The sequence below is a fragment of the Panthera pardus genome, unplaced genomic scaffold, assembly GCF_024362965.1.
Source record: "Panthera pardus isolate Hobbes unplaced genomic scaffold, ASM2436296v1 HiC_scaffold_6, whole genome shotgun sequence".
Taxonomy (NCBI): Eukaryota; Metazoa; Chordata; class Mammalia; order Carnivora; family Felidae; genus Panthera; species Panthera pardus.
The window spans coordinates 116751243-116766017 of record NW_026526991.1 but is presented as its reverse complement, the minus strand read 5'-3'; the positions used below and the strand labels follow the sequence as shown (position 1 = coordinate 116766017).

Genomic DNA, 14775 nt, shown 5'->3' with positions numbered 1-14775 from the left:
CAGTTTTGCAAGAAACTGTCAAATTGTCTTCTAAGGTGGCTGTACCATTTTGCATTCCCACCAGCAATGTATGAGATTTCTTGTGCTCTACATCCTCACCAGCATTTGGTGTCATCCATGTTCTGGATTTGGGCCATTCTAATAGGGGTGTAGTAGTAGTTCATTATTGTTTTAATATGCAATTCCCTAATGACATATGATATTGAGCATATTTTCATATGCTCGTTTGCCATCTGTGTATCTTCTTTGGTGTGGTGTCTGTTCAGATCTGTTGCCCATTTTTTAATCTGGTTCATTTTTTTATGTTCAGTTTTAAGAATTCTTTATATGTTACATATAAAGAATTATATGTAATTATATCTATGTTTATATACAGTTCTTTATCAAATGTGTCTTGTGCAAATATTTTCTCACAATCTCTGACTTGTCTTCTTCTCTTGACACTATCTTTCACAGAGCAGAAGTTTTTAATTTTAATGAAGTCTATCTTATCAGTTCTTTCATGGATCATGCCATTGTTGTATCTAAAAAGTCATTGCTAAACCCAAGGTCCCCTAAATTTTCTCCTATGTCATATTCTAGGAATTTTGTAGTTTTGCATTTTATTTTTAGGTCTGTGATCCATTTTGACTTAATTTTTGTGAAAGATGTAAGGTTCGTGTCTAGATTTTGCTTTCACATGTGATACCCAGTTGTTCTACAACCATTTGTAAAAAGACAGTCTTTTCTCCATTGTATTGCCTTTGCTTCTCTGTCAAAGATCAGTTAACTGTATTTCTGTGGTCTGATTTCTGGGCTCTCTATTCTGTTTCCCTAATCTGTTTGTTCTTTTGCCAATACCACAAGGTGTTGATTAGTATAGCTTTATAATAAGTCTTGAAGTCAGATAGTCACCCAGTTTTGTTCCTTAATATTGTGTTGGCTATTCTAGATCTTTTGCCTCTCCATATAAACTTAAGAATCAGTTTGTCAATATCTATAAAATAGCTCACTGGGATTTTGATGGGGATTGCTATGAATCTATAGATCAAGTTGTGAAGAACTGGCATCTTGACAATAGAGTCTTCCTACCCAGGAATGTGGAATATTGCTCCATTTATTTAGTTCTTCTTTGCTTTCTTTTATTAGGGTTTTGTAGTTTTCCTCACATAGATCTAATACATATTTTGTTAGACTTTTACCTAAGTATTTCATTTTGGGGGTGCTAATGGAAATGGTATTTTTAATTTTGGATTTTAGTTGTTCATTGCTAGTCTATAGGAATGCAATTGCACTTGACTTTTGCATATAACCTTGAATCTGGCAACCTTACTATAATTGCTAATTAGTTCTAGGATCTTTTTTTCTTATCAATTGTTTTTTAATTTTCTACATAGAAACATGACTGTATTTTCTTCCTTCCCAGTCTGTATACCTTCTATTTCCTTTTCTTGTCTTATTGAATTATCTAGGACTTCCAGTATGATGTTTAAAATCAGTGGTGAGAGGCAACATCCTTACCTTGTTCCTGACCTTAGTAGGAAAGCTTCTAGTTTCTTACCATTAAAGTGTTAGCTGTAGGGTTTTTGTAGATGTTCCTTAGAAAGTTGAGAAAATTCCCCTCTACTCCTAGTTTGTTCACATTGTTTATCATGAATGGCTGTTGAATTCTGTCAAATGCTTGTTTCTGCATCTGTTGATATATCCTGTGGTTTCGGTTTTATTGATTTTCTCTACTGATTTCTGGTTTTCAGTTTCATTGATTTCTGCTTTTTCATTTCTTTACTTCTGCTTATTTTGGACTTAATTTACTCTTCTTTTTCTAACCTTCCAAGTAGGAAGATCAGATTATTGATTTAGATTATTCTTTTCTACTGTATGCATTCAATGCTATAAATCTTTCTTTAAGCACTACATCGCACACATTTTGATAAGTTGTATTTTCATTTCCATTAAATATTTTTTCATTCCTCTTGAGATTCCTTCTTTGACTTATGTGTTACTTAAAAGTATGTTGTTTAGGGGTGCCTGGGTGGCTCAGTTGGTTGAGCATCCAACCTCAGCTCAGGTCATGATCTCGTGGTTCATGGATTCAAGCCCCACGTCAGGCTCTGTCCTGACAGCTCAAAGCCTGAAGCCTGCTTTGGATTCTGTCTCCCTGTCTCTTTCTGCCTATCCCTCACTCACGCTCGCTTGCTCGCTCTCTCTCTCAAAAATGGATAAACACTGGAAAATTTTTTAAATAAATAAAGTATTTTGTTTAATATCCAAGTTTTTGGAGATTTTCCAGGTATTTTTCTGTTATTGATTTATATTTAATTCCATCATAATCTGAGAGCAGACATGGTATGATTTATATTCTTTCAAATTTGTTAAGGTGTGTTTTACGGCTCAAAATATGGTCTGTCTTGGTGAATGTTCCATGTAAACTTGAGAAGAATGTGTATTCTGCTGTTATCAGATACAATAGCCAATAGATGTTAATTATATCCAGTTGATTGATGATGCTCAGTTCATCTGTGTCCTTACTAATTTTCTGCCTGCTGGATCTGTCCATTATTATCTGGTATTATACATGTTGTGAAGTCTCCAACTATAATAGTGGATTCATCTATTTTTCTTTTCTATTAGTTTTTGCCTCATGTGTTTTGACTCTCTGTTGTTAGGCACATACACATTAAAGATTGTTATGTCTTCTTGAAGAATAAGCCCTTTTATCATTCTGTAATGCCCTTATTTATCCCTGATACTTTTCCTTGCTTGGTTGTCTGCTCTGAAATTACTATAGCTAATCCAGCTTTCTTTTGTTTTTGTTAGCATGATGTATCTTTTTCTATCCTTTTAATCTATATATGTAATTGTACTTAAAGTGGGTTTTGGGGTGCCTGAATGGCTCAATCAGTTGAGCGTCCAACTTCAGCTCGGTCATGATCTCACGGTTCATGGGTTCGAGCGTCATGATCTCATGGTTCATGGGTTCGAGCGCAGCCTCAGGCTTGTGCTCAATGCTTGCTTGGAGCCTGTAGCCTGCTTTGGATTCTGTGTCTCCTTCTCGTCTGTTCCTCCCCTGCTCGCACTCTCTCTCACTCTGTTTCTCAAAAATAAATAAGTGTAAAAAAAAAAAAGTAAAAAATATAAATAAATAAATAAATAAATAAATAAATAAATAAATAGAGTTTCTTGTAACCAGCATATAGTTGGGTCTTGATTTTTTACCCACTCTGGTAATCTCTGTCTTTTAATTGGTCCATTTAGATCATTGATGTTTAAAGTGATTATTCATATAGTTGGATTATTATCTACCATATTTGTTACTGTTTTCTACTAGTTGCCCTTGTTCTTTCTTTTTATCTTCCACTCTTTTTCTGCCTTTTGCGATTTTAGTGGGATATTTATATGATTCCATTTTCTTTCCTTTGATTTTCTCTTTTTTAGTACATCAATTATACTTTTTTTTTTTTACCTTTGTTAGTGGTTGCTCTAGAGTTTGTAATATACATTTACAAGTAATCCAAATCCACTTTCTTTTTTTTAAGTTTATTTATTTATTTTTGAGAGACACAGCCAGCGTGAGCAGGGAAGGGGCAGAGAGAGAAAGGGAGAGAAAATTCTCAGCAGACTCCATGCTGTCAGCACAGAGCCCAACATGGGGCTCAAACCCACAAAACTGAGATTATGACCTGAATCAAAACCAAGAGTCAGATGCTTAACCAACTGAACCACCCAGGTGCCCCCAAATCCACTTTCAAATAACACTGCACTGCTTCATGGGCAATGCAAGTACTTTATAACAAAATATATTTTATTCCTCCCTCCTGTTTTTTTTATCATTACTATTACTCATTTCACTTACACATAAGCCATAATCATCTAATGCATTGTTGCTAATGTTGTTTTTAACAAACTGCTATTACATCAATTAAGAATAAGAAAAATAAAACTTTCTTTCATCTTCACTTATTCCTTCTCTAATGTTCTTTATGTACATATGAGTGTCCAGCATATCATTTTCCATCCCTCTGAAGAACTTCTTTAAGCATTTCTTGCAAGGCAGTTCTGCTGGTGACAAATTTCTCTTTTCTTTTTCTCTTTTTTAAGAAAGTATTTTTCCTTCACTTAAAAAAATTTTTTTTTCAAACAGAGGGTTACCGGAGGGGTTATGGGAGGGGGGATGGGCTAAATGGGTAAGGGGCATTAAGGAATATACCCCTGAAATCATTGTTGTACCATATGCTAACTAACTTGGATGTAAATTAAAAAAATAAAATAAATAAAAAATAAATTAAAAAAATTTTAACGTTTATTTTTGAGAGAGAGAGAGAACACATGCGAGCAGGGGAGGGGCAGAGAGAGAGAGACACCCACAGAATCCCAAGCAGGCTCCAGGCTCTGAGCTGTCAGCACAGAGCCTGACATGGGGCTCGAACTCACAAATGGTGAGATCATAACCTGAGCCGAAGTTGGACGCTTAACCAACTTAGGATAATTTTGTAGGCTACAGAATTCTGTCTAGGTTGGTGGGGTTTTTTTCTGTAAACACTTTAAATATTTCACTCCATTTTCTTATTACTTGCATGGTTTCTGAAAAGTCAGATATAATTTTATCATTGTTCCCCCACATATAAGATGTTTTATTCTTCTGACAACTTCTGGGATTTCTTCTTTATCTTTGATTTTCTAGAGTTTGAATATGATATTCCTGGGTGCTAATGGTGTTGTTTTGGGGGTGTTTATCCTACTTGGTATTCTCTGAGCTTCCTGGATCTGTGGTTTGGTGTCTGACATTAATTTGGGAAAATTCTCAGTCATTACTTCTCTTCCTTTCTTCCCAGTGTGTGTATAATATACCTTTTGTAGTTGTCCCATAGTTCTTGGACATTTTGTTTTATTTTGTTTTCAGTCTTTTTCCTCTTTGCTTTTCAATTTTAGAAGTTTCTATTGACATATCCTCAAGCTCAGGATTCTTTCTTCAGCTGTGTCCAGTCTACCAATGACCCCATCAAAGGCATTCCTCATTTATATTACAATGGTTTTCATCTCTAGCATTTCTTTTTTACTCTCTCTTAGATTTTCCATCTTTCTATTTACATTATCCATCTATTTTTGCATGTTATCTACTTTTTCCATTAGAGGCCTTAGCATAGTAATCATGGTTATTTTTAAATCCTGGTCTGAGAATTCCAACATTCCTGCCATATCTGACTGTGGCTCTGATGCTTACTTTGTCTCTTCAAACTGCTTTTTGCCTTTTAGTATGCCTTGTGATTTTTATGTGAAAGCTGGACATGATATGTTGGGTAAAAGGCATAGTAGTTAATATGACTTTACTAATGTGGTGGTCATGTATGGGGAAGGGGAAGCATTCTAAAGTCCTGTGATTAGATCTCAGTCTTTTAGTTAGCCTGTGACACTGGGCACTGGGCTGTGCACTTCACAAATGCTTCTCAGTTTTTTCCCCCTTAAGGTGGGACAAGATGGTTGGAGGGGGTTAAATTGGGTATTTCCCTTCCCCCGCATGGAAGGCTAAAGAAGGCTGGAGTTGGGCATTTTCCTTTCTCCTGGTTAGTGAGGCTTGTGATAAAAATCTCAGTAGGTTAGGCTCAGGTAAAATAGTTTTGCATGAGGGCTGGGCTTGTTAAGAAGAATAGAATGCTCTGGCATATTTCAAAATGGGTACTTTCCCTCTTTCCCTGCTGGAAACATGAGGGGATTTTTCTCAGATCTTCACTGTGAGAACCTGGTATAACTCCTGGAAATAAAATTCACAAAAGTGTGGGATTGGACTCTAAGACTGGACTTTCTTGGGGTTCCTAATAACTTGCAGACTTGTAACACATCTTTCTCAGAAATCCAATAGGTAAATTAGATTGAAAGTAAGAATGAGTAGCACGAATGAAAATTTTGATCCAATAAAATACACAGTATTTACATTAACTTAGAGAATACCCATTCTTATCAAATATGCATGAAATAGTTATATTTTTTCTACGTATTAGTACACATAGAAAAAAAATCAAATTTCTCCCAAATTGGTATAATGTATGTCATAGTCTCTGGGCACAAAGTAAAATAAAACAAATAACTACAAGAGAATAGCCAAAACAAAAACAAAAAAGCCAATCCATTTGGTTCCATAGACCCCTTAAATTAAAAATAAAATCAATATAAAATCTGCAAAAATGCAGATTACTTAGAAATTAATGACCATGAGAATAGCCAATGCAAGACTCACCAGAAATTTTATAGTCTTAATTTCATGTATTAGAAAACAAGGTAAAAAATAAATGAAGTTCTAAACCAAGAAAGCCAAAAGAATAAAAAATAAATGTAAAGAAATTAGAAATATGTCAGTTATAAAGAGAAAAATAAAAATTAATGAAACAGAAGACCAAAAAAAAGTAACAGATGACCTGAAAATTTCAGACCAACATGAAAGACTAAGGTTCAGCAAATTTAATCAAAGATAAAAGATTGAGAACATACATTAAGAAGCTTAGAAACAAAGTACAGGGATGAAATTACAGATATGGAAGAAATTAAATATTATAAGGCAATAAATAGTACATATGTCAATGAAATTAAGCATCTTGATGAATTAGATTAATTTTTCTAAGAAACATGAAATATTGGGGCGCCTGGGTGGCTCAGTCAGTTGAGCGTCCAACTTCAGCTCAAGTCATGATCTCACAGTTTGTGGGTTTGAGCCCCGCATCAGGCTTTGTGCTGACAGCTCGGAGCCTTGAGCCTGCTTTGGGTTCTGTGTCTCCCTCTCTCTCTGTCCCTCCCCTGCTCATGCTCTGTCTCTCTCTGTCTCTCAAAAATAAATAAACATGTTAAAAAAATTTTTTTAAAAGAAACATGAATTATTACCAAATTAGATGCAAGAAGATATGGAAAACCTGTAGTCTCATAATCACAGAATGCAATGAAAAGACACTGTTTTCATCGCCCTAGTATCCAGTTTCCCTTTCTTCTTAATTACCAGAAGATCTAGTTGGAATGGCAACATACCTGGCTAAAAATAGTTTCCTAGACTCCCTTTGCAGCCAGAAATGGTCCTGTGGCCCAGTCTTTGCCAATGAAATACAAAAATAGAAATGATATGTAAGTAAAACACTGTTGGGGATTTCTAGGAAGGATTTTTGTTTCCCTGTTACAGGCATCCTCCCTTCTTCCCCATTCCCTTCCTCCTCCATCCTGACTGGACTGAGGATCACAGCTTGGAGGCCATCACTTATTTAGTGACCGTGAGGCAACAAGCAGAGGACCAACTCAATGCCTTAAGGAGATGGGGGAATGGAAAGGAAAGTCTGGGCCCCTCAGGGCATTGCTAAGTTGCTGCAGCAGCCCTAAATGCTTGGGTTGTGCACTTCCCTTTATGTGACTCAAACAAACCTCTGCGTGGTTAAGACAATGTTAGTCAACTTTCAGTCATTTGCAGATGAACAAAAAGTATCTTCAGTTCTCAGATGATGTGAATGTCTAGTTAAAAACAAAGAAGACTAAAACAATCCACTGAAAGCTGTAAAAATAGGAGTTCAACAACATGGCTAGATCCAAGATAAACTATAGAAACCAAAAACTGTCCTGTGTACCAATGATGCCCATTGAGAAAATGTAGTACAAAAGGTGATCTCATTCAGAATATCAACAAAAACTACACTATGTCTGAGAATGGATACAAGAAATCTTTAAAGCCTATATGAAGAAAACTATACATCTTTATTATAGGACATAAAAGAAAATGTTAGGTAACAGGTGAAGACAGCCCTTGTCTTGCATACCTCCAATATGCACAAGTTCCACAATTAGTTAAGTAACACTAGTTCCCCAACATTTGCTACCATGGTATTAGAACTGTGAGCAACTGAGTAAAGTACAAACTTTGCTGTTAGCGTTACAGTGCACAAATTACTATATAAAAAAAGATGAATGTCATGATCAGTGACCAACCACATCACTTCTTTCAAAGTCTGTTAGTGACTGATCACTGTATATTTGTTATTCAGCTTATGCACACACAGCAAAGGGTGTAGTTGGATTGGCTCCTTGTCTACCAGTGGTAAACCCACATGGCATTTTATAAAAACGATCACTGAAAGAGGGAAATTGGCCAATAAGGATGAAGCTGCAATACATAAATGAAAAAAAAATGCTGACCGTAAAATTCAAATAGAACATAAATGGAGGTATAGAAAAAATAGTGGCAACTCACCAAAGCATAGAGAAGATCCTTGCTCTGTATTATGAGTAATATGACAAAAAAAGAAGGCAAGCGCTGTTCAGGCTACTCTTGACAAGTTTCTTACAAAGAAAAACACTTTCTCAATGTTTCTAAAGTTTTAAGTTACAGAGCAGTAAATATTAGTTTTACTATTTTATTTCCCTGTATATCTATGGCCAATGGTGAAAGTTTTTAAGGTTTTGACCGAAAATTCTTGAAGATCACAAAACAATCACAATTTTTCCCATTGATTATTAAGATCACTTTACAGAGTTTCAGTTTGCACGGTCATTTGTACAATCCTGCAGTACCACACAAAGTGAAGAATGCCTGTGGTGTTTCTGGATGCGAAAATGCAGTGTCATAAAAGATGTCAATTCTTTCCAAGTCAGCCTATAAACTTAATATAAACCCAATCAAAATCCCAACAAGACTTGTTATGAAAGTTGACACACATAAAAATTCATTTAAATAATTAAATGGCCAAGAAAACATTTTAAAAGATTAATGATAGCAAACTGTTGAAATATACTCTACAATCAAAATAATGAAAAGAGTTGCATTGGTAGAAGAGTTGAAAAAAGAATAGAATGAAGTCTAGCATGAGCTCAAATATATGAGAATTTAATAAATGATAGAAGTTGTAGTTCAAACGTGTGAAAAGGATAAACTACTTGACAAATAGTATTGGGACTTTATCTGTCAATGTAGAAAAAACAATCAAATCTCAAAGGGATTAAAACTACACATTCTAAAAATACTAGAAGAAAATATGAGGAAATATTTTTTATAAATTTTAAGCAAAATTAAAGACACAAAATCCAAAAATAACTTTTTAAATTGCCAAATTCAAATATATGAAAATTAAAAACCTGTTTAGAAAGATACCATTAAAGAATAAAACACTGATAGTAGAAAAAGAAACAATATTTACTATGTGAAAAACAAAAATTATCTGCTACATGAATAATAAAAGTTGATAATAAAATAATAAATCAAATTTTCATGTATCAGATTGGGAAAAAATATATAAAACAATAATATCCAGGGGCACGTGGGTGGCTCAGTCGGTTAAGTGTCCAACTTCGGCTCAGGTCATGATCTTGTGGTTCGTGAGTTCGAGCCCCATTTCGAGCTCTGTGCTGACAGCTCAGAGCCTGGAGCCTGCTTCGGATTCCGTGTCTCCCTCTCTCTCTGCCCCTCCCCCGCTCGCGCTCTGTATCTCTCTCAAAAATAAAAAAAATGAAAATTAAAAAAACAACAATATCCAATGCTGAAGTGTGAATAAACTGGTATTGTGATACATCACTGGGGATATTAACTGGTAAAGCCTTTTGTGGCAGTTTATATAAGCATTTTTCATGCATATACCTTTGACCCAATTAATTCTATTTGTAGAATTCTACAAAGATACACAGACAAGGAGGCTATACTTACAATGGAAAAAAATCTGGAAACACAATTGGGTATCAAATATGTAAATGATTTCACAAAATATGGTATATCTATACCATGGAATATTTTTAAACCATTAAAGCAAATGAAGATCAGCACATACTCATATTGAATATCAATATATGTATAACTAAATAAAAGCCAGTTTACAAAATAATATGTCAAGTGTGCCCCTTGTCACATAAACCTGTGCACTTATATATGTATGTTTTTAGATAGGTATGTAAATGTACGGCAGAAATCTGAAAGATACAAGACTCATAAAGCATATTTATATCTGGGACAGAGAATGGGTATAGGAAAGAGGAGGAAGTTGAGTATGAAGGAAGACTTCCACATTTATTCAATATACTTCTTTATTTAAATTTTTTACATGAGCATGTATTACTTGGCATGAGCAAGTGTTACTTTGACAATTAAATAATAACAGTCACCTTAAAATTTTGTGAGGTTTTTAGTTTTATTTTTTTAATTTTTTAATGTTCATTTTTGAGAGAGACAGAGAGCGAGCAGGGGAGGAGCAGAAAGAGAGGGAGACACAGAATCCCAAGCAGGCTTCAGGCTCTGAGCTGCCAGCACAGAGCCCGACGCAGGGTCCAAACTCACGAACAGTGAGATCATGACCTGAGCTGAAGTGGGCCACGTAACCGACTGAGCCACCAAGGCACCCCACGGACTTTTCTTTAGTTTTAATAATGTATCTTTTTTTTATTTTTGGTTTTTTGTGTTCTTAGTTCATGTCATTTAATTTTAGAAAAGAAAGTTTACAACTCAGATGTTTGCTGTAATTTAACAAGCTTTGTAAAGAGTTTCAAATATTCACAAAGCATTAAGCCTCCAAACTGCAATCTCTAAATATCATTTCCCTGAATGGGGCCTCCTTAGAAAAATGACTGGTTCTGGGGGTAAGGCAAGAAACACACAAACAGGATGGAACTTACCACACCAGAAAACAAAGAAGCTATCAAAAACTTCTAGGATCATGCACACAGAGAGACACTATGAATAAAACCTCATTGGCCATATATGGGACAATTTATACATCAGTAAGAATAATTGCAATAGTGTAAAACATAAAATATGCTTTAATTCGAGAATTCATAATGATAACTTAAAACAACAAGCCCACTGGTTGTCTTTGGAACATGCTTGGGAACCAACTCTTTGGCTTTCTGAACCTCAGGATAAGTAAATAATAGTGATAGAAAGTTTTCTGTTACAGGATTCCAGCTGACAAATGAATGATATGACTATATTATTGTTTTGCAACTTACTGAGTCATTGGGTCTAAGTGATGATTGTCAGTGGCTATTGATATCACAAAAAGAGACAGCCAATATGTACTTCTTGGTGGAAGGGTACAACACTTGTCTTCTGATAGCAAGTATTTCTTCAAATAAATTGAAGCTTTGTAGAAATATAAGGGGACAGAGCAACAAGTTAAACAATACCTCAGAGATGCAGTTAGCAAAATGCAGGCTCTGGGACACACTACAGAATAAATTATCTGCTTTCTTCAAAACAAAACAAAAAACTGAAAGGGGAAAAAAATATATGTATGTGGCTGTACTTGAAGATATCAAAAGAAACTCAAGAGATTTTGTCATCTAATTTGAATGTATAGTCCTTACTTAGATCCCAGTTCAAAAAAACAACTATAAAATAATAATAGTGGTGAAGATAACTTATAAAAATCCAAAAACTAGTTATTTGATTTGATGCATTAGGGAGCTGTTAATTTGTGTTAAGGTGATAATGGTACTGTATGCGTTTTAAATCATTAACATATGGAGATGCATACAGAAATATTTGTAAATTAAATGAAACACAGTTGGGAACTTATTAAAAATACATGGGGATATAAAAATTATACCTCAATTAAAAGCAATAACTAGGAATGAGGGGAAGTGTGTAGGGATGAAGACAAAATAACATTGATCAGGCACTGATGCCTAATTAAGAAGCTGGTTGGTAAATCAGATTCATTAAACTATTCTCTTTACTTTGGTTAATGTTTGAAAATTACCATCATATATGAAAAAGCTCTAGGAGAGCAGTTAAACTATGTTACTTATCTGATGTGCCCCACAATGCTGGGTACATAGTATGTTTTAGATGAATACTCATAAAATCATTAAAAGATTGCCATAAGATTTTTTAGTTATTGAGCATAACTCATATGGATTACCATATTTTATTATTCCATTAAAGTTATTGATTAGAACAAAAATGATCACAAAGATGTTCCAAAGAATAGGTCCAGTTTATTTGGTAAAAAAAAAAAAAAAAAAAAAATTTGCATACGTAATCCTTTTTATGAAATGTGAGACTGTCATCAAAATGTAGATGGTCATTAAGAATTTATCAAATGGTGGGGCACCCAGGTGGCTCAGTCGGTTAAGCGTCCCACCTCAGCTCAGGTCATGATCTCACAGTTTGTGAGTTCGAGTCCCGCATCGGGCTGTGTGCTGAAAGCTTAGAGCCTGCTTCGAATTCTGTCTCCCTCTCTCTCTGCTCCTCCCCTGCTCATGCTCTCTCTCTCTCTCTCTCCTTCAAAAATAAATAAAAACGTTTAAAAAAATTTTTTTAAAGAATTTATCAAATGGATGATTCTATGTTGAGTTCAATGACAAAAGTATCCCTTCATTTCTTTAACCTAAATCAAGATGAGCAGCTAACTTTGAGGTCCTTGGCCCAAGAAGGAGTAGGTGAGGAGTAACCCGCTTTTTCAGCTGCAGAATGCTTCTGGAAAGGATGCCGAAGAACACGCTGGAGAAGATGGACCTGGCAAACAATTGAAGCACATAGATGCACATTTTCTTCCTCAGGACCTATCAATTTTCTAAATTCCCAGAATGACAAGGTTAAATTGAAATTTCTTTAAAAATGTTTAAACACTGTATGTTGTATTAAAATTTCAACTATACTTGTTACTTAAAATTTCTGTCATTCCACAGAAAGTTCCTTTAAGTACTAGTTTTGTGTTAAAACAGGAGAGCAAATATGTACCCTCTCAAAAAGACTATATATATATATATATATATATATATATATATATATATATATGTATATATATATATATATATATATATCCACACACACATATACACATACATACATATATCCTGATAATTCAGCAATTCTTTCACAGAATTAAGAGAATTATAATTTTCTAAAATATTTACAAAAAGAAAATAATGTCAGTGGTTTGCAGTCTTTCCAAAGCAAGGGCATGGATTCCAACTCATGCCACTTCCTCATTTGCACTTTGACCCATGGTAATAAACTGAGGCATCAAAGAACACACCTCTTTCAACAATAATTCTAGGATTTAAATGTTTCTTTTCATCCAGTTATGAAATAAATAAGTCGTGGGGATGTAATGTATAGCATGGTGACTAAAGTTAACAATAATACAGTATAGCAGTTGCTAAGAGAGTAGATTGGAAAAGACTTCATCACAAGAAAAAAAAAATGTGTAACTATGTATGGTGATGGATGTTAACTGGACTTACTGTGGTCATCATTTTACAGTATATACAAATATTGAATCATCATGTCGTACACCTGAAAGTAATATAATGTTATATGTCAACCATACTTCAGTTAAAATATATTTTTGGTGCATTTCCTTTGGTATTTTTTGTGCATATCATTTCCTTGGGTGTTAATAAAGGAACACTTAGATCTATTGATAGAAAAAGGTGCATGATTGTCTATACTAAGAAAGTACCAAGAGATGAAATAGAGGGTATTACTGTATTACTAATATTTAATAGGAAGACAGCATCATCATCAATATGGTGCTTTTAGAGCCCCTCTCAACTTCCCCCAGGGTTCTTTCTATACATACACTTTTACCAAAGTTAGTCTTATTTATGCCCATTCTACTCTCACTTGCTGGCTAAAAATCTCCCTGAATACATTTTTATACTTCTTCACCGCACCTTGCATAGAGTAGATTCTCAAGAAGTGTGTTTGATGCAAACAGGTAAACACAAGTTGTGTGTGTAAATGGTTACCCATATAAAGGTTTAACAAAATCTTTTTCCTTTCCTGCATGAGAACTTAACCCTGAATTAACTGTCTGGCTCTGTTCCCCTGGTGACTTGATGAGGTGGTATGACAACTATGTCACCATATAACATTGCTTATGATTGACGAGTAGCATCTGGATGGGAGAACTGTAAATACCTGACAGCATGTTTTGGGCTTTCTCTAGTGTGGTGACTCGGTATAGGGCAGGCCGCTCATGGGGACACTGGAGACTATGCCTATGCAGTTGTTACAAGAGATACTGGTTTCTATGGAGCATGAAGCTTTTAAGCCAGGGCTATCCCTGCGTCTTCCCAGTGTGGACCTCGTCTGTGCACACCTGAGCTTCACTGCCGTGCCGGGCTACTGGCATGGACTGAACTCCTGCAAATGAGGAGCCGATGCTGCCCTGCTGGTAAGCCATTTCTGTCATCTTTTTAGTTAGTTCTTTTTTAGTTTTTTTCTTTAATGTTTATTTATTTATATTGAGACAGGTAGAGAGAGAGTGTGCACATGAGTGGGGGAGGGGGAGAAAGAGAGAGAGAGAGAGAGAGAGAGAGAGAGAGAGAGAGAGAGAGAGAGAGAGAATCCCAAGCAGGCTCCATGCTGTCACCGCAGAGCCCCATGTGGGGCTCCATCTCATGAATCGTGAGATCATAACCTGAGCTGAAATCAAGAGTTGGCCCCTCAACCAACTGAGCCACCCAGGCGCCCCCTGCTGTCCATCTTTCTGAGCTGCGTGGGGCTCTGTGCGGATGGCTCAGAGCCTGGAGCCTGCTTCAGATTCTGCGTCTCCCTTTCTCTCTGCCCCTTCCCCGCTCGCACTCTCTCTCTCTCTCAAAAACAAACATTGAAAAAAAGATATTTTAAAATATTTTCTAAAATGAAAACCTAGATTTGTCAAGCTAATTGAACTACTGAAATATAAAGTTAATGCAAGTTCCAAATTAGAAATAGCAAAAATAGTTTCTCATGCCAGCCCTGATCAGTTGGTAGTGACCATGCACACTCTGTGGAGAGAATGATTCTGAGGGAAAGAAAGCAGGAGCATCCATAACACCTACTCCAGTGCAGTACAGAGT

General features: G+C 35.4%; 1 protein-coding gene across 2 annotated transcripts in view; it reads right to left on the bottom strand.

Moving 5' to 3' along the window:
• Nucleotides 1–12040: 12040 nt before the first annotated feature.
• Nucleotides 12041–14775, bottom strand: part of LOC109276366 (protein adenylyltransferase SelO-like) — a 35616-nt gene continuing 32881 nt past the window's right edge. Inside the window, exon 19 of one of the 2 annotated variants that reach the window (XM_053895360.1) lies at nucleotides 12041–12442. In XM_053895360.1, the coding sequence (XP_053751335.1) occupies nucleotides 12320–12442 (123 nt within the window). In that variant the 3' untranslated portion in view covers nucleotides 12041–12319. The remainder of the gene's footprint in view (nucleotides 12443–14775) is intronic. The other variant, XM_053895362.1, reaches the window with a different exon arrangement.